The sequence below is a fragment of the Vanessa tameamea genome, chromosome Z (assembly GCF_037043105.1).
Source record: "Vanessa tameamea isolate UH-Manoa-2023 chromosome Z, ilVanTame1 primary haplotype, whole genome shotgun sequence".
NCBI lineage: Eukaryota > Metazoa > Arthropoda > Insecta > Lepidoptera > Nymphalidae > Vanessa > Vanessa tameamea.
This window is the reverse complement of record NC_087341.1, coordinates 2,185,886-2,207,878: the sequence shown is the minus strand read 5'-3', so window position 1 is coordinate 2,207,878 and position 21,993 is coordinate 2,185,886. Positions and strand designations below refer to the sequence as shown.

Below are 21,993 nucleotides of genomic sequence, written 5' to 3'. Positions count from 1 at the left end.
CAAACGAACACACAAAATGTATTTTACAATTATTTTTACATTCGGTGCAATTTTCAAATTGAATTCACATCAAAAGATCAGATATAGAATGCGTTGAAGCTTCGATGTCGCCTACGCGATTCATTTCTAAGAAAACATCTGTTTACGGTGAAGTTTAGGTAATACTTTTTAATTAATTAGAAGCGAAATGCTTCACAGCAATGGGACTTCATTCAATTAACGGCCATCTTCAAACAGCACTTCAGTTATTAAGAGAACTTCATAAACCAGTCCGACGTCACCATTTACTATTTCGAATTCATCACAGAACATTTATATGTCGAAATAGTGTTCGAAATAGTGAAATGGCAGAAATGTGTCTTTAGAAACTTTTAAGTTTTGGTTAAATATAATAACCGTTTTATAAATATTTTTATGTCTTTTCTTATTTTTAATTATATTGTATAAACAGACAAACAAATGAGGCATTTGATGGAAGATCGCCTTCGCTCAAAGACGCTCAAAGAACCCAAAGGGAAATGAGAACCACTGTTACGGCATCAATTCGCATCCGCTTATTATTTGTTAGTGAAATATTCTATTTTTAGAATTGTTCAGTGGGTGGTTCCCACTCAGGCAGACCTGAGCAAAATCACTAGGCACTCACACTGTGTAATACATATGTACAATGTGCGGATTGTCTAATTAGGTTTAGCCAGACTGGAGAGATGTTCGCTCTTCCCATTTTCTCATAAACACAAAAAATATTGTAGTATACGTTTTAAGCTGGAAAATAATACTTAAACAAAGCCTTTAGCAATGAAGTAAAATAAATTATTGTTACATTATAATTTTTCATTAATTTTCTTCTCGAATGTTTTGAACAAACTTTACACATGACATTTAAGTCATTGAACTTGTTATTGTCATTTTTACAAGAGCGATAAATAAATACATTTTGAGCGTATTTTGTTCGAGTACTTAGTGGAAATATCCATTGAATGGGGCAATGTTGCTTGGGTTCTTTTTTGGTCGTCCAAAATAGATTTTACTCAAGAGAAATGTACTTTTCATTTTAATTATATATTAACGTAAATAAAAAAACACTGATCTCGTAGTGTTCGACGATTCAGTAAGGAAATCATTTAAGGCGGACTTTGATTAAGTCTGAGATATTGAAAATAATGTTATTTCACAAATTTACGATGATTTTTTCCTTGTATCAAGTTACACTAGATTTTAGATTCCAGATTTATACAGAATGATAACAGAGTATCTTGACGGAAAAACGAAAACAAAATTTTTACCTTACCAACATTCGCTCGAACTTATGTCTTCAGAACATTCTACATACTATACACCAGACTAACGAGGCGGTTGTAATAATTCAAATTACTATCACACAAAATTAGATTCCAAGTACAAAAGACAAAAAGACCGGCGCTTTGATCTTTAAAATCAGGAGTATTTTTTTACAGTTTCCATTCCATTATCTTTATTATGATATCGCATCACTTTTTCGGGATTATTAACGTCAACGTGACCGCACATTGCTGACTTGTTTTTAGACAATACATATTATGCGTACATTATTTAATTATTGGATGCCGACAAACAAGATCATTAAAAAAAAACTACAGTACGGATCGAGCATTACTTTTCGTTATAATATAAAAATATATAATTTCGTTTGTAATTAGCTCGTACTAGCACTGACATGACTGAATTATATTTAATTAACTTGTTATTGAGACTTGACCGTACATTAGCAGCCTGTAAATTTCGAACTAAGCTGGGCTAAGGCCTAAGGTTTGGAGCATATTCCACTACGCTGCTACAATATGTGCGGTGGAATACACATGTGGCAGAATTTCGTTGAATTTAGACACATTCAGGTTTCCTCACGATGTTTTCCTTCACCGCCGAGCACGAGATGAATTATAAACACAGATTAAGAACATAAAAATTCAGTGGTGCTTGCCTGGGTTTGAACCCGAAATCATCGGTTAAGATGCACCCTTTCTAACCACTGGGCCATATCGGCTCGACTTGACTTGACAATTTGACCGTAATCGTACTCAAATAATATATAAGTATAAAGCTACATATATTATATAAGATTTTTTAAAATATATATTATATATTTTAAAAAATCTTATATAATTTTATCGGAATAAATTGTTTAAAGTATATAAAAAATTACATTTACATAAATATTTCTGTTGCATATTGTACCTTTCCAATCAGAATCAATTTCAGAATCAATTTTCTAAATCATTTGACTTACTATGGACTAGAATATCTATTTATATATTGATGGGTTATATATAATATATATCTGTCTATAGTTAGCAGATTATGGAGATGCACTGGTAAATGTACTTCAACTGCGGTACTGAAGCTTTTATGACTCTTTCCTTCTATTACTATGGATAATTTAAAAGAAACCTTAAAAAAAATTCTCGGCACAACCGTTTATAACGAAGTAATGTTACGTATTGAATAACAGACACAATAAAATAAATGAACAAACTTTGAGAAGACATAAATGTTAAAAAAAAATTTTAGAATCCCGTTTGAATTCAAACAATAACAAGAAATAAGTTTAAACAAAACAGTATTTAAAACAAAAAGAAAAGAGCAGAAAATGTCGCTTAGGGGGGGTTTTACGGTTTTTCCTAACATGACGATTGCTGGCAGTTCAGTCTACGGTAACTCGCGTAAAAGGACTTCCAAAAATAACAATAAACGTGTGTTTAAACACTGCAAGAATTACATTTGGTTTTAACATCCGGCCACTTGGATGACGCCAACCTTACTTGACATATTTTTAAGATTTACGATGGAATAATACTATTATAATCACCTGACAACAGCGCCTCAAATATAAAATGTATGTATGCAACAGATAATACTGCAGAACTGCGTATTAATTTTTTATCCTACTTTCTACTGAAGGCATTAAAAAAAGTCAATAAATACACTTACACGGAATACGTCTTGTATATCCATTAAATCATAGAAAGCCTTAGACGTGTACTGCGTCGAAAATAATAAAAAAACTAATATAAAAGCTGTAGAAAACGTCCCCCACAGGAAGGAGAATTTAAAAATCTGAAATGGAAATATATTACATAAACATCATGTTCACTTTGTTGACGGAGAACGAATGTTCAGTTCAGTCGTATTCAAATTCAATAAGAATACTTTTGACGTAGGAAATTGGTCCTATAAATATATTACATAATAATACCTATTGATAATAAACTCTCCGCAATAACTTATTTCAGTGTACAGCTTCACTTACAATATTAGTATGAAATAGGAATATTTTTCATATTTATATTCACAAGCATTGTACATTTATTGTTATAAAAGTTGATGTTCCAGCTATTTGTTTTTAATTCAAAATAGTAAGTCAAATCTGCAACTGTAATTCTCGACGATGAGTTATCTCTGCATTTTGACTTAAAATATTAATTATCGTTCTTGTGAAAGGCGTTCTGTTTTGAAGAGTGTTGCCAGTGTAATTACAGGTATAAGGGACAAAACATGTTTTTATGATGATAGGTCGGGCAAATGGGGAAATAAGACTCCTGATGGTAGGTGCACGCCAGCACCCTTAGACATTGGCGCTGTAAGTGTATTAATCATTCCTTACGTCTACAATGCGCCACAAACCTTGGGAGCTAGGATGTTATGTCCCTTGTGACTGTAGTTACACTGGCTCGTTCATCTCTCAATACGGAACACGCAAATACTCAGTATTGCTGTTTGGCGGTAGAAAAGTCCTAACATTATACCTTAGTACTTATGATTCGGTGCGATTTGACAATGTTCGGAATTGGTATAATTTTTTAAGTGCCAATTAGCCACGAATCGAAAGATAAGAATCAATTACATGACATTTGATAAATAACCATCTGCTACCCTATTAGGTAGCCAGTTTAAAAAATTTAAATCAAAAACAACTAATCAAATTTAAAAATATGACAAGCAAACTCTATGTGTCGAGGGACATTACAAAACTTTGTAGATACCACTACCAATACCAGTATACTAGTACATTTATATATATATATAACAACTACTAATAAAAGGAGAGTTAAGTTTTCTTCCCCAGTGCTTGTAAGGTCTGGGGTACTCATTTCCAAAACAGCACAGATCAAAGATTTATAGGCACTCGATATATAATAAGAATGCCTTTTGCATTGAATAAATATTATATATAGAATTTTTAAACTTTATATATGTACTGTGTACTTCATAAAAAAATCGTAAATCTGGACTCTAATGATTTTTAAACATCTTTAAATACAATAAATTTCAGTATCAAATTTTATTTATATTATTACTAATAAAAAAAATGAACCGCGACATAATGTTTATGGTACAAATACATTAATAGAACTAACCATTAAAAGTGCATTGTCGGTGACGGTCGCGATAAAAAAGTTACCAATCCATACGATAGCTATCACGAAGAGACGCATCGACAAGCTGTTCTTATCGATGTTTGAAAATAACTTCCTGAAAATATCGATTGAATTTTATTTACACACAAGTTATAATGAGCGAGCCCGAGAGACGCAAATAAAACGTTTTATTTCTAAAACGATTTATTAAAGAACCAGAAGTAAATCGATTACATTTATCCTATCAACTAATTAGCCTAGTGTCAACTGCTCGAAGCGTGAGCCGGAAGTTAAGTTTCCTTCGTACTCGGTACCGATGGTTGACGGCGATTCACCGGTAGTCTCGATATTGCAACTCGTACGATTCCCACATGATGTGTTACGATGAATTATCGAATTCACGGCGATCGCTTTGGTGGTCTCTGTATTGTATTCCCCAGAACGCTCAAGTAAGGTGTTACGAGAATTCTTGAGTGTGGAATGTCGATGGGAAATATATTACGAAAGTTATAGACTGATAGTTATCAATACTGTAGTCTAGTGCTATTATAACACACAACACATCGCAATAAACATTTGAATGTAAAAAATCTTACAATAACGTAAGAATAATTTTATAAATAGTACATAAATATTGTTGATGTAATAATATATTTGACTATACTTGTTGGTAAGACTTTGGGCAAGCCCGTCTAAATGGGTACCACCCACACATTGGATATCCTCTCGATGAACAAAGTTCCTTAGTACTGTTGTGTTCCAGTTTATGGGCGAGTGAATCATTGTAACTACATAGTCAAGGGACATTAGATCTTAGTTCTCCTGGTTGATAGCGCATTGGCGGTGTAAGGAGTAGTTAATATTTCTGCCGATGTATATGGGCCGTGGTGACCAATTACCATCAGGTGGTCCATTTCCGTCCGCTAACCTATGATGATATAATGAGCACAAAAAATCTAGCAACCTGGCGCAGCTTCGCCCACATTAAAAGTTTCTGATCCACCCATTGCGCCAGAGTTCGTAGTATGATATTATATCTTAAAAAAAAATTCTCATTAAATATTTTTTACTTAACGCAAAATATTTATTCAAATAAATGATTTGTCGTCATAAAATATATAACATACCACACTTGTTATTATCGTAATCGTAACCAATGTTATACTAGACAGCCCAATCGAACGGTACATCGATTATTACTATGAAAGGGTGGCCAAGTCCTACACATATGTTTCGAAATCCGTCCATATAGTACGTGACGTCAAACTGACAAAAATGCAACCTCCTCCTTGTTTAAAATGATCTTAGTTGTTGTTTTCAACAGATATTTTAGATATATACCTCACTCACGGTGTCATAATTAGTAACAATTTGACAAGCGTTTGCTTTAAAAGCGCCTCTACCGACAATTCACAAACTGCCTACAACGAAATAATGAGAAATAGATATCTCGAACACTACGTCAAACCTAAAACATGAAAATAATATAGAAATTTAATATAATTCAAATTAAGAACCAAATGTGAAACCGCAAATGAATCATAATATAAATAAAGAAAAAAAAAAAAAAGCATAAAATTTATATCATAAATATAATACATAAAATATTGCAGAAACATAGCGTTAAACTTCTTTTCGTCCAGTACACGATGCGCTTGTTGAATTTTATTGAATGGCATCGCAATATCGATATTGGCACTTGAAATAAGCTCTAGGTTGATATCACAGCGAGGATTAAGCCGAAAAAAGGAAATAGTAATATTTTTTTAAAATGTTTATTAAAAAAAAGACAATAGAATTATAAAATACCATCACAGAAAACTGTAATATGATATAAATCGTAGTTTCCATCCATTTCTGAGTAATGTTGTTTGAATATAAAATATCAATTATCAAAATTCATTCGAAGCGGATTGTAGAGCTTGCCGCGCTTTTATATTTAGTTTTATTCACAGAATTCTTTATAATTTTATACTTTAATATGGAGAAATTTTAAACATAAAACAATAACTACAAATATAATAAATATATAATCGGATTAGTAATTTGAGCATGAAACAAAATTACCAAACGAATTTCCTCTTTATTATTCGTATTAAATTCTATTTAAACATATAAATTCGATTAAGTTAAATTTAAGGGATTACCGCACGTTACTAAATACATAAATAGATATATCACAATAAGTGCATTAACCTTCATGTCACGGCTATTATCGGCTTACAACACGACGACTAATAAATAACATTTAGATAGTTGTATTGATGTTTGAGTCAACACAACTAACATTGACTCGAATCTGCCAAAGTCTATATTAACTCAATGTTTCCGGTACATACAATAATATGAAGACAATTATTGGACAATCGGCTGAAGGAAAATATTTTTACAATCGGTAGATACGTTTAGTCACAAGTAAACATGTCTTTGGTTTGTTAACAGGTGATTTTTTAAATTGTTTTGGTAATCGCAAAGGTCTTATACCATAACACTTTTATAGGTTGTAATTTTATTCTATAGGTGGCGTATGGCCGTTGGTCACCACTGCCAATAGACACTGTAAGAAAAATTAAGCAACCATCACCAATGCCTCACCAACCTTAGGTCCCTTGTGCGTGTGGTTAGAATGGCTCATTCACCGAAATAAAACCGGAACTCAACGATACTAAGTACAGCAATTTGGCAGTAGAATATGTGGCACAAAAACCCTTCCAAGTTTAAAAAATCATATAAAACGATATCATAATAAAACAAATAAATAAATAATGAAACTTACATATAATTTAGATGTGCAGATGTTATTTTTATGTCAACCATAACTTTCTCACGACAATGCAATAACACGTCTTGGGAGGACATACAAGTCACGTTCGTGTTGATTTTTTGACACCTCGACCACGTCGGAGTCCTGTTCATACTGACCAAAAAAAATCTTAAGGAATCCGCTAAATCACTAGCGTGCTAAAAAAATTAACAAAAAAAATCAATGTCACGTTACTATTGCGTTACGTTTACGTTACTATTACGTAAGGAAGTTTCTTTCAACTCATATTTAGGAAAGAGTATAATTTTGTTTGTGATTTGTATATGCATTTTATTATATTTTATAATGATCTCATAAGATCATTGTAGGTACAAACACTCTAAGAATTCTGCTTAACTTTTTATGGTGTTCATCTAATAACCGCGGGTTCATTGACGTTATATTGTGCTTAATGCTTAATGGAACAATATCTAAGCAGGCATGATTAAACATGCACAAAGTGCATCAGTTAAATATTTATTTTTTCTACTTCTATAAGCAAGGTATTTATTTAACGTATCAGATAAAAATCATATTATAAAACGAAAAAGATGGGATGCCTAGGGAGGCATACTACTATATATAAGTATAGTTAATTTCATAAAATCCAACGTAATTTCTAATAAACTCACGAGTGAATAATATCTGTATAATGAACAACGATCTAGTCAACACAAATGAGCGTTCAAATTCACATATAGACGTCATTTCCTATCCATTTATACCAGTATGTACCTCATTAATGAGAAATGCTGTTATCACAGTTTCCATTGAATACATTGCCTTTAATTTATCTCGTTCTATAAATCCTTTATATGAACAACGAGATTTATAACTGACCGTGAACGCAGCTCGTGTAAAACATAGAGTTACACGTGAAATATTTTGAAGGCTAGTATTAGTAGTGTGACCATGCTTACTGATTTGAGTGGGATGTTTTGATTTCAAATTATGGTTTGTTTTGAAAAGAGTTTTGGTGTGAATTTTTACAAATATAGAATTTATTTATGAAATATAGTAAGAAAAACCGATGCTCATAATATTGTTAACGAGAAAACCGCGCTCAAGCTAAAATATCGCACGACGAAGGCAATTTATACGACCGTAATAAATATTATTTATTAAATATATCCTTGAAGCGAAAGCGTGAAGCAATGTTTACGGAAACAACATATAAAGGTTTTTTCGGATAGAAATTTCAAATGGATTCGTCAGTGCACACAGCACGCCTGTCCGTCCATTACGATTGTATGAATAGAGTTCGTGTGACCTTCAACTCAAACCACCAATTCTTACGAAATTCAACGAATCGATTGTGCCGAAAATTCAAAAGAATAGAATTCAATTTTTCAAATCGTACTGGAAAATATGGAATAAAAGGCTTTGAATAAAAAACCGTAGAATTGAAAACAATATTCGATGTGAAAAAAATTTGGTCGCAGATTTGTTTTACATTTTCCAATCAAATGCTATTTCAATTTTACTAGAAATATATTTCATGAGACGTAACTTTTCCTCTCCTTCAACGATCGTTGTTTTCAACTAGACATAAACATTTGACAATTTTTAAAATAACATTTTACGTTTCGAATAATTTCGATTCATGGATACATCAATTTTGTGAGAAGACGATTAAGTCCGATTGAGCAATGCTTAAAAGCGATCGACAATGATCGTACATTTTTAAAAATTAAATAATATTTTTAATTTACTTTAATATTTAATACTCGAAATTTGATATATTTTTTCATAGTCCTTAGCATAAAATCTCTCATTTTACTATATTTATAATATTATATATATTTAAAACTTTTACTTGACTATACTGGAATTCCAAAGGTGCGTTCAAATCACTTAGTTAATTTTATTACACAATTTTTGCAAAAAGCCAATGATGAGTCTGATAATTGGAAATTCAAATAATATCTGTCAAGTAACATATATGTGAGTCAAGACGATTAAAATATCAAATTTGAAAGAAAACATTAGCTCACCAATAAAGCCCAAAACGCTGTCTGCAAGAGTATACCAAACGATACGCCTTTCATTAGCGGATTCAAATTTTTATTCGTATCTAGCCTCCTCGTGTATTGTTTTATAAAGAAATCCATAAACATGTAGCTAACTCCTATAAATATTGCGTACAATATATATTCGAATAAGTGAACTGAAAAAAAGGTTATAATTTAGTATTAAGGTAAGGTTATAATTTAATTTAAGAACGTTTTAGTATAAATTGTTAGGCATATTTATAATATAAATTATGGTTTGATTAGTTTTCCCATTACTGTTATATATACAACGATGAAACAGCCGAGATGGCCCAGTGGTTAGAACGCGTGCATCTTAACCGATGGTTTCGTATTCAAACCCAGGCAGGCACTACTGAATTTTCATGTGCTTAATTTGTGTTTATAATTCATCTCGTGCTCGGCGGTGAAGGAAAACATCACGAGGAAACCTGCTTATGTCTAATTTCAACGAAATTCTGCCACATGTGCATTCCACCAACCCGCATTGGAGCAGCGTGGTGGAATATGCTCCAAACCTTCTCTTCAAAGGGAGACGAGGCCTTAGCCCAGCAGTGGGAAATTAACAGGCTGCTAATGTAAAAAATACTACGATGTTTTCATATCAATAAATACAATAGATAAATATTAGAGATTTGCAAAGCAAATAAAATCAAATATTCGAGAAATCCACAGGAAGCCTATTATTTTCATTCGAGTGAACTGAATATAAAATAATAAGGTAAGCTTCAGATAAGAAAATATAATACGCCCTGTTCAAAACACGACGTCTGCCTTTAAATTCAAAACGTAAAATGCAAGAAAATACTTCAGACATCACTAGAAAAGAATAGACATCTTTGTAACATTCTAAGACGAGAATCACGTATAACCTGTCAGTCGACAATATTCAAGCCCTTTAACCGGATATTTGATCTTTGAGCTGCATTTTATTTATTTATTTAAATACGACATGCGAACAAAATGTCTACCTCTCATGTAGTCATATAATTCATATACATAGACACTATACTCGCCCATTAACTCGACCTGTTGGACGGCAGAATATATTATGGTGAGTGCCTAACCAGGCGGGCTTAGACAAAACCTTAGCACCATAAATGATTAGTTGAATAACTGAGGGTGGTACCCAACTAGGCTTGTACAAATCCTTTTTATATGAGACTTTAAATGAGCATGAAGTAAAATCAGCAATACGTTAACTTTTTTTACAAGTTTTTGGCTTTTTACTTATTCTATAGAATCTAGGATTTTTATAAAATACCAAAATATATCATCAATAAATTCGTTAGTTTTAAAATGTCTTTTTTGCGCACAAGTTGTTTTTTTTTTATTTACCATTAAACAAGGTAAAACGAATCCTTTCATAAAAGCGTCCATAAAAGAATTACCGACTTTATGGAGTCGAGTCACAGCGGTAACAAGTTTATGTTTGTTCCTAGCGCCTAGTGTGTGTCGCTATTTTCAGAAAAATCTTTAGTAATATTCACATACACAATGGACAATAAAACCCGAAAGACACGAGATAAAATTCAAACGTTGTGGAAAATAATCATTTGCCAAACTGTAAGGAGCTGTCGACAAATCTATTAATTCCGATCCAAAAGTTGCAATTGTTTTTGGATTTTTCTCATTGATATAATTTGTCTCATGCGGTAGCCAATTGCTTCGAAAATGATGATGATGTGATATCCGTTTAAAATTGAATACTAATAGTTTTTAATCGATGGTCATTTATTTTGTGGTAGTTTTTAAATAATAAGAAGGTGCTTATGCTTCTATATTGAATAAAGAATTTGATTCGAGTTGAATCATTGAATATTTTATTTTTAAAATAAAGCAAAGCAGTTCAATCAATAATTGTTTTTGTATGTATCGAGCCTAGCAATAAATCCTCGCGTATTACATACAGTTTACCGCACAAATGACTTGTACTTTTCTTGCCTATAAAAGACGGATACATTTTTTTGTAAACTTCTTATAGATCAACAAATCTTACATATAAAGTTATCTCGTGTCTGCAATAGTTTTGACAGAGTTACCTTGGACAGCATTCTCAGCATTGGTTGATTTCGTATAAACACAGATCAACGAATAAACTCAAACTCTCTCTAACTCTTTTTTATAATATTAGAAGGAGTATGATAAGGTCTCCTAAATTGAATTATCATAAAAATATCCTTGTGTCAAAATAATTGGTATTGTTTTATTGACAGAACTTAAATTCCGATTTTACGGACAAATTCTGCTAAACCTTAATGTTTAATGTCAAAAAGTAGCAGCAACATAGTGTAGAAATATACATGTCATTATTATGATGAAGGTAGGCGGACGGTCAAATGAACCGCATGCTGGCAAGTTGTCACCACCACCCATAGACATGACACGGGGCTGTTGGAAATATTGATCTCTCCTTACATCGCAAATGCGAAACCAACCTTGGGAACTAAGACATTATTTCTATTGTAGCTGTAGTTACACTTACTGGCTCATTCTTCAAACCGGAAAAATAACTCTAAGTATTGTTGTTAGGCGTTAGAATATCTGATGACTGGTGACTTGCACGAAGTCCTAAGTGATTTATGAAAATCTGCCACATTTGTATCCAGCAAACGTTCTTGTCACTTTTTTTATTAGAATATATATCTAGAGTATTATTATTACCATGGACAGCGAGGACTTTAGAAAACATGTCGAAACTGAAACTCGTCGTTGAGAACGCATGCGCTACGTATATAAACTTCTTGATGCTCTGCCATCTGAAGTGACTTCGTACATAAAAATCCTAAAAAGACAAAAGAAAAAAATTAAAATGTCAACATTTCTATAAAATAACGGCCAACAATTGGCCACCTCACGCACACTAGTAAAATTTGGCGAGAGACAAGCGTATCTTTTCGTATCACGCAAACCAAGATAAAAAAGTTGGTTCGTTTTTTTTAGTTATTTTATAGTGCGTGTCTATCTAGACATATTTATAAATAATCAAATCCATAATAGTAATTTTAGTTTAATTTAATAGTTTAATATAAAAAATATAAGTTATACTGCAAAGCCTATAATACCTTAATTGCATTGTCTGTATCAAAATATATAAGTAAAAAGCTTTAACCAATTCAGTACATTACGGACAAACGATGATTAAAAATCTTATTTAACTATAAATTATTGTGAGTGATATACTCGCTTAATTTTTACTAAAGATTATATACTCTATTAACAGATGAATGAATACGGCAAGAATTTTATTAATAATAGATTATTAATATCAAACGCCTATTGAAAACCTACCGCCTACAAAAAACCTGAGCGGAGACTGTTAAAGCATTATTATTTTATGCATTCCTATGGTTACTTCCATCCCAATCGGCTTTAAGGTTCTCGTATACATTTTCCCCTTATTTAATTTACCATAATTTATTATTTAATATACCTTAGTTCAATGCACATTCAATGAATAACACATATTCATACATTTATTTATTCGTACGATAAAATGAATTGTACGTGAATTAAATATTTACAAATATTTATAATTAATAAATTAAACGCAAATACATAGCGTATTTTAATTGTGGTTGTTTGAACTACGATGAAAAGACAAAAATTTTAAAGGACCAAAGTAGGAAAAGAGACGTGTACGCGTCATCTATGTTGGCCGACTACGAATTCTCGACAGCTGAGTTTATTTCGCCGGTTCTCTCTTTACTTTTCCGAACCGGTGGTTGTGTTTAATTTAACTTTCAATAAGTAAGTGTAATGCTTCTATGTTGTATTAATAAGTAAAAAAACCTTTCGAAAAACAAGATTTTATTAAAATGCGCTAAAAGAAAAAAATAAACTTTTACTGTTAACTTATAACGTCATTTCATATTTTACACATCCGACACAGTTTATATGATACTAGCGACCTGCCTCGGCTTCGAACAGGTGCAATGATGGTACTAAATATTGTATAATACTAACTAATAAAAAAAACGGATCAAAATCCGTTGTGTAATTTTAAAAATCAAACCACACAGACTTTGGTTTATACTATATAATGATGATAAAAGCTTGTCGCGAGATTAAAGTACTCGAATTTACTTGTTTCCATCCCCACAAGTAAATCTTATTTTATTTAACCCTTATTGTAGGAGTAAATTAAAAATACTTGGTCCGCCATCTTGGATATCTTGGATTTAGTATGACGTCACAAAGTTAACAATGCATTGTCATCAAAGCTGAACTCTTATACAAAATTTCAGCTTGATCGGTTAATGATATCTGCTCTAAATTGAGTTGCAAGATTCACCCGCACATACTTACATTGCAAGTTAAGTAAAAGCTTGCAATAAAGGAATTTAATTTGATTCGAAATACGCGCATACGCGAACATTAAATTAGAGGGAATTATTCATATTTCGCGGTACCAATTATGTAGGTAAATAATTATAGATTATCATATCAATGACACTTGTACGATCTCTATTTTTGGAACCTATCGTTATGCTGGACTTAAATAGTGCGTATTTCATGTTGAATTGTTTTATGAATTACAATTGAGTGAGATCGGTTGGTCCGCCCACGGCGTCAGCTACCGGTAGGACGTATACACAATATTAGATATTAGTTATGGAAATAAGTGTATATAACCGGCGTATCAATCGAAATGATTTTAGATTATCATATGTAGTGAAAAAAATACGAGATTACATTTCTTGAGCAGTCTATTCGTAAACATGAAGTCTTAAACATGGGAGATACTGACAGAAAAGACAATCAAACCAATACTACTGTTGTATAATTGTAAAAGCGCGGCGTGCGTCAGTCGTGTTACATTATATGTCACAGAATTGCGTGGTAGCTTTTTGCGAGCACGTTTCAATAGCCCGCCCACTGCCGCCACTACAATGCACTGTATTTCCGTTTTCACGTGAAACAATTCTACGCGTACTAACACGTGAACAATGCCACTAGAATTATTAATTTAAACGTATTGTTTCGTAGCGAATTCTCAATCAGAAATGATATTTGAAAACATTTTTTGAAAAAATAATATTACACGTGTATTTCGTGTAAATAAATTCATATTTTTATATGTAACGAATTTTAGGATTATAAGGACGATGTTTTACTTTACTGGCGGAACGATACTGGTTTGACTAAGCATTTGGTGCATGGTTTTTTACCTAGGTAGGCGGCTGGCTACTGGACTTCTTAAAGTAAATGATCACCAATGGCCATTGACAGAGACGCCGGAAGATATTTTAGCGATACCTTACGATGCAAATGAGCAAACGGTTGGTACCATCGGGAACAGAAATGTTATGTCCTTAACTGTAATCATACTGGCTTACTCACCTTTCAAACCGGAACTACAATACCAAGTATACCTGCTTAGCGGTAGAATATGTTATGAGTGGGTTCTACCTACGCAGACATGCTTGCATATAGCCCTACTACCAAGAAAAAAATATAACAAACACATCAACTCCATCCACACACGTGGATTGAATCCGCAAATAAATCAAGTATTCAAAAATATTTGCGTATTCAAAAAACAATAAACGGAACTGAAAAGCAGTTAAGCAAACAAAGAATGGACTGACAAAGCAAGTGTTTACATTATTATATTTTACTCATTTAGTGTGTAAATAATAAGCCCACGACTCGACTGGAACACGCATTTGCTATAAAGTAGAATAATAGTAATCGAGTAGGTCCTCATATTTTCGTGTTCGGCCAATTAATAAAAATAGCCAAACACGCAACGCCCAGTCGAGAACCGCCCTAATACGTTTAAACAAATATGCTAAATGAAATTCATATTTTTATAGTCAATATTCGTCGATGAAAAAACAAAAAAATACAAAACGTCAAAATTATTGTTCTGTTCGAATATAATCGCTGTCGATTGAAATATAGGTAAACAATTCAAAAAAGATATATACATCGATTTTAGATAGATTTTAGAGATATTAGAGATTTTAGAGAGATTAGATAGATAGATATATACACCTTTATAGTATGTATATTAGGGTAAGATTGCGATAATTGGATCAGCTCATAATCTAGACTTCTAAATATAGGTGGTTTATTTTAGAAATATTTCTATAAATTAAAATATTAGGTAATTAATCTTTGTCCGGTAACACAAGCACTGACTGTTGGTTTCGTTGAGGAAATGTGTATTTTATTCGTTGTATAAGACTTCGTAGCACTTTGAAAGAATCGGTAACGTGAATTGCCCAGACTGAGTGGCCAACAATTATTATTACAGATTTCTAATGAAAGCCACCATCTGTATGTATTTGTATCGTTTGTTTAAAATGATAGCTATGGCTTCGTATACATAAGGTTTATTTACAAATTGAACATCAATATAATTCGACATGATGATGATTCAGGTGCCTTATTGTGTGTTGATCTCTAGTATTTATTTCGCTAAGAGCTACGTGATTTTCGAAATGGACTATATAGATGTACAATATATGTAATTATACAATTCGCTCTTCAACTGCATGTCTTAACATTTGCATTAACGATACCTACATTGAACTCAAACTCAAACTCAAATTCCTTTATTCAATATTTATTACACATGCTTATTGATATTCAAATTTGCACCGGTACGGAAAAGAAAACATTCTGACCAGAAAAGAACCGCCGAAAGAAGCAGCGGGTGTTTTTTTTTTTGTCAATTTTTTTATTAACGTATATTCAATTGTTTTCCATTTAAATCGTTATTAAGTTGAAAAATATTATACTCACATTTCTGTCAGTGGAAGACGACGATGAATAGCTTGCGGTTAAATCAATATATTTGTGTCTCATTTTAATTGTATAATTCGATCAACACTAAAACAAAATTTAAATAAATATTCTTATCGAGAACAGACAATGTGAACTAAAAAAGTCGTTAAAGTTAAAAATATATAACATAAAATAGCATGTCGCATTCGTCCCAAATACGGTGCTACAAATGACCAATGAAAAAACTTTTCCAAATATCTAAAGGTTTAAATAAGGAGAATGGGACATATTATATAAAATCGACTATGTAATTTTTTGGAATTAGTGCAGCGTGTTGACCTCTTCCATTCCGCTCTCTGTTATCCAATCTTAGGCTCCATTTTCGCATATAGCATACCTTACACTTTTTATCTAATAAATAAAGGCATATCCGATATTACCGGAAACAGTTCAGACGCAACAGCTTTACGAGCTATCCGAGGAACAGGAATTCACACACATATAACTTAGAGACTTCAAGCTGTTACTGAGGATAAGTTATTATCAGCAACCCAGAATCACGATCTAATTCATACTCGTGCATAAGACTCTTTCACGTGTGACATTCATAGATTCCCATTGTACATACAAACCACGAAATTCGATTACTTGCACGTCATTTTATTACATAGTCATCTTCAATGTATATAACTAGATTTTTTTTTTCTTTATACGTCAATCACGTGAAAAGAACTGAGCGTATCGGTGTAAGTCTATGACGATTCATTGATTATTAAGTTTTTGAAATCCTTTGATCCTTCCTTTAATTTATTTAATGTGCAGTGCAGCCGACGGGTAACGCCGATACTTACATGACAGGTAACATCGCAATATTAAACACGTAAAGATTTATTTTAAAGAACTTAGGTTGACTGTAACCATTGAAACGCCAAGGAAGCGTGTCAGTCACGAGAGGTTTTTTCAATCCCTTTAGTTGCGAAGTGTTATATATTACATTATAAAATTAAAACAGAAAAATTAGGTCAAGAACGTACGAACGATATTGGTATTTAAAATTCAACTCTAATAAAGAGCGCACTTGGGCTGCCCGCTGCATTCGGTCTACGGAGTGCCCCAAAACTTCGCCATCCCGAATATTTTTCTTTTAATATTCCACTGGAATTTTTTAATTTATTTCCACGGTTTGTATAGCCGCTTTGATTGACGAAACTTTTGATTGGTTCTGGAACTATTGGAAATTATTTGTAAATTGGAAAACATTATTTTAAAAACGTTGAGGTGAAAATTCTTATTGTTTACGAACCTAATTTGGTTCAGAAGTGAAATATTTAAATTTATATTTATAATATTTATTCAATGTTTTTGATTAAATCTTTTGATTTGATTATTATTATTATCAATTGTCACGATATGTCATCCATTTTTATTTAGCTCGAGGCAAGGATCCGACTTTTAAAAAAACGTATCCGTAAAAACTTCTTGCTTTAAAGAAATACCAATAATAAGAAATAAGTATAAATATTTAATATGTCTATTGATTTAGGATAAATAATTAGTAAAAAATTCAGAAAACGTAAATTCATTTAGCTATCTACTGTTGAAAATTATTATAATTTTCATTTAAAAAAAATATAACATTCGCTTCTGTTCATTGTTTGTAAAAATAAATATATTATGTATTCGAATTTTCCGTAGACACTAGGAGGTTGATTATATCAATTTTTAATTGCTTCTAAAACAATAAATATTGGTGAACTAAAATTGAACTTATTTTTAAAATTACCTATTGATAGACAAAGACTCAAAGTGAGAAGCCCGGTATGGAACATTAAAATAGATTAGATTTAGAATATTTTTAGATTAGATAGAAAATATTCTTTAAATATGATTTAAGATCATCGATTTATACTACACACGCGATGGACAAACAATAAATTAAAATTTTTCCCTTTAAAACTACGAGTAGGTGTCAATACCACCTGATTCAAACATAATTGTTATTTCCACGTTAGTTCCACGTTTAATATATATTAGTCTCTGCGCCTGTGTTCTGAAACGTAACTAGGAAAAATGTAGTTACCTTTATATTAACTTTTACGAAGTGAGGAAAAATACAAGACCGAGTCTTCTAGCTATGCCAGGTTCACGAGACATCTGAGAGACTTCCTGTAGAATAAAATCATTATACATAAAACACAACTACACTACGCATTGCTGCGTAGTGGTAGAATACGAGTTCATTACAAATGGGTAATAATAAAGCGGGTGCTCAAGCAGACGGGCTTGCACGAATCCCCACTACCAATTAGAATTCAAAATACGTCTTTTATTCAACGTGTGATAATAAGAACAAGCAAAAAAAAAAGATTTTTTTCTTTTAATTGTTATTTTAATAAAATATATTATCGACTTGTGGAGTGTATTATATATTTTTTGTCTCTTTATATATTTTCTACTCATCCTCCTGCCCTTATCCCAATTTTACTTGGGGTCGGCGCAGCATGTCTTCTTCTTCCATACTTCTCTGTCGGACGTCATCTCACAAGTAACATTCTTTCTAACCATATCGTCTTTCACGCAATCCATCCATCGTTTCTTGGGTCGTCCCCTACCTCTATATCCATCCACATCCATTTTCAAAACCTTTCTCACAACATGGTCCTCATTCCTCCGCATAACATGCCCATACCATGACAGTCGGTTTCCACTTTATATATTTTCTACTACTTTAATAATTTTTCAATATCACTCATATGTTTTCATACTTACAAATATTTACGTTAATAATATATTGCACGTGCAAATGGCGCCACAGTCACGGCATATGTATTTTAATAAAAACTGCATAGGGGATCCGTCGCCGGCGCCGGCGCCGCACATTATTACGGTAGTGTCACGTCGACTGATCACCTTTCACAATGCCGATTCATTTTACGTTGCTTTACTAATATTCCTTTATATTCTAAGAAATTGTCTTTGTACTTCACCTCTTGAAAAAGAAAAATTAATTTATCCTCGCGGTCCGGAGCCAGTTTAGCTGCGTTAACGTATAATGATGACTAACTTTATTTAACATGTGCAAGTATTGTTTCGAAAGTCTCAAGCGAGCATTATTTTAATAAGAAGGAAATTTAAGGAAATAGTATTACTGACTCTCCCTACTCAAAATATTATTTTTGATAGTATAATGTATGTTCGTAAAAATATAAATGAATTTTCTAATAATTATGTGCACGTCATTAATACGAGGAACACGTAAACTTACTTCTGTCACCCGACTAAACCGGTTAATAGTTTCTGGGAACGGGACAATAGGACAATGGACAAATAATACGCTGTTACAACAGAATACCAAAAAACCCTGGATTATTTAGATGGTTTCATAGATGCCGCTCCGAACTATTAATTTACTAAATTAATACCCTAAAGTAATTCCGGATGAAATCAAAGAGCATTGTGCGTGGAGCGGAGTACGTCCTGCACTCGCGTTGCCGCTTTTACAGATTAATAGACTAATTTAGCAAATGTTTTTTTACTTTGTTTTAATTTCCGTGTGAATTATTTTGTTCCTTATTTGTTCTTTCGATAATTTTAACAGCTTTATATATTTTTTTTTTTTTTTTACGCACTGCAAGCCCCCCGGTGTTGCAGATGTCCATGAGCGGTGGTAGTCACTTTCCATCAGGTGAGCCTCCTGCTCGTTTGCCACCTCTAACATAAAAAAAAAAAAAATAGCTTTATATGAAAGAATTATAGCTTTATATTCATTGTCGTTTCATTTAATGTGGTTGCGTCGGCGCCGCTCTGTACAGCAGCGCGGCGCAGTGTCCGAAATGCAATTTCCTCTAAATTTTTTCTTCTTTCCCTTTCGGACATGTCTCTTTTTTTTAAACTTCTACTATACTAAGCGTCCCTTCCGTTGTTTATTAAATAACAATAATAGTTAGTTGTAAATTGAAAGTGTTCATACATAACAGTAACGCTGTTACTTTTACTTCTACGTAAAATTTAAAAATATTTGACGTATCTATAAAAGTAGGCAAAATACTTAAAAGGTCTTTTCTCGTCGACTTCCGTCGATAGCAAAACACTTGCTCCTGCATCTCAAGTTCAATAGCACATTTCAATTGCATGAGGGTTGCCGATTTATGTTGAAAATATGAAATTATAGCTCTTTACACATTTATCTACCTTATAAATATTATTAAAAATAAAATTAATATTAATTAATTAAAAAATATGACTTCGAAATGTTGCTTGCATATTTTATTTTTTATTTATTTTACGTTATATGGGGCTAACGAGCAGAAGGCTCACCTGATGGAAAGTGAATACCTTCGCCCATGGACATCTGCAACACCGGGGGGCTTGCAAATGCGTTGCCGGCCTTTAAGGTATGAGTAGGCTCTTTTCTTGAAGGTTCCCAAATCATATCGGTTCGGAAAAACCACCGGCGAAAGCTGGTTCCTCAGTGATTGTTAGGCAGAAAATGTTTTAAAAATCGCGCTGGTGTGGATTTTCGGATATCTAGGAGGAAAGACTTATACTGACAAAATAATGTTTAAATAAAAAAAAAAAAACCTTTATAATATTTTTGCGACGGCTTCGATCCTCATTTTAAATATTGACATAATATTTTAAGTGATCAGATTAATTTAAAGTTAAACGTAAATGCAGGCTAATTTATTCTTATCGCATTTTATTTTGATTTTACTAAATTATATTTAATAAAATAAAATTCCACAGAGTAACAAATGTGTACGAAAACCCCAATAACATGCTCAAATATCATGTATGAGTGTTGTAGTATAACTCCCTGAATTCAATTAACATTCGATATAAAAACAGATTGTGAACTGCAAATCTTCTATTCAATATCAATCATTATCTAAGTATAACAAGTTTATTACGGAATAGAATGGAATGTCCGTTTTATAACAAATCCGCTTCGATAAGCCTGATCTTGTTGACTTATAAGTAACGCCTCCATGTTGTACGTAAAGTAACAGTTTCTATTTATTTCACAAGCAATGCATTTCGATTCACGAAACCGTAAACTAACCGCATCGACAGCCCTATCCTCAGCAAATCGAGAGTACTATACGAGAAACCGCTTTGATCATTCAGAGAGTAAATTCTTTATGATGTATGTACGTACTTGTATCCCTGATTTTACATATGCGGACCCGTTCATCGAGTGTTTCCATTTTGTAAAACCTTTGTACGATATTACTTGGGTGAGGTACGTCGCCAAAACGGATATTTAGATATAGTAAGATTAATGAACAGAACAAATTCCACACTAGCAAATATGACGCTATAAAAAACAAAAAAATATGTCATAATATTAGTATTAATTTTATTCTATTAAATAAAAATGAATATTTATATTTATTTATAGCGATGTGTTTGCGAGTTCAATATGTCAATTGTATAAATCAAGGCCGAAAATTGTTGAACATCAGCTTTAAAAAAGCAAATTATAAATAATAATAAAATATTTCTTGCAATTGAATAATTAAATTAAAGTAAATTTTGAGAAGAAGAAAGATTATTACACCACGCTGCTTGGTAGATGAGATAGCAAGTGATATCTGAGACAGAGTTTCAATCAAACAGTGAAGTCTTCCTAACGATGTTTTCCTTCACCGCCGAGCACGAGATGACTCAAATTAAGCACATAATAAAGTAACGGTGCTTGTCCGGGTTTGAACACACTATCTTTCAGTTAAGATTCAGGAGTTCTAGACTCTAGATTAGGTTAAAATTCCTTCATTTAATGTATGAGATGAACCGGTTAAAGAAACTCAACGGTTTTTGTATTGTCTTATTTTGTAAATATTTACAAAATATTAAAAATTTTCGTTTCGGTCCCGAGATGTGATGTGTTCTATTAATTCACTAATTGTAAATAGCATAGCCTAAATTTAACTTTTACACAAATAACCTTTAAATTATTGAAATCCTTTAAAAGAATAAAAAATATTAAAATACTTTTATATGAAGCATAAAATCGTGAAACAATTTTTTA

At 32.2% G+C, this 21,993-nt stretch overlaps 1 protein-coding gene across 1 annotated transcript in view; it reads right to left on the bottom strand.

The window, feature by feature from the left end:
* The window catches only part of LOC113403873 (sodium-dependent dopamine transporter-like), a 43,112-nt gene extending 27,053 nt beyond the window's left edge, over nucleotides 1–16,059 (bottom strand). The window contains exons 1-6 of the mRNA XM_064220254.1: nucleotides 15,981–16,059; nucleotides 11,892–12,012; nucleotides 9,192–9,364; nucleotides 7,171–7,355; nucleotides 4,395–4,509; nucleotides 2,968–3,093 (exon numbers count right to left, since the gene is read on the bottom strand). Coding sequence (XP_064076324.1) covers nucleotides 2,968–3,093; nucleotides 4,395–4,509; nucleotides 7,171–7,355; nucleotides 9,192–9,364; nucleotides 11,892–12,012; nucleotides 15,981–16,043 — 783 coding nt within the window. The 5' untranslated portion in view covers nucleotides 16,044–16,059. The remainder of the gene's footprint in view (nucleotides 1–2,967; nucleotides 3,094–4,394; nucleotides 4,510–7,170; nucleotides 7,356–9,191; nucleotides 9,365–11,891; nucleotides 12,013–15,980) is intronic.
* Nucleotides 16,060–21,993: the final 5,934 nt, after the last annotated feature.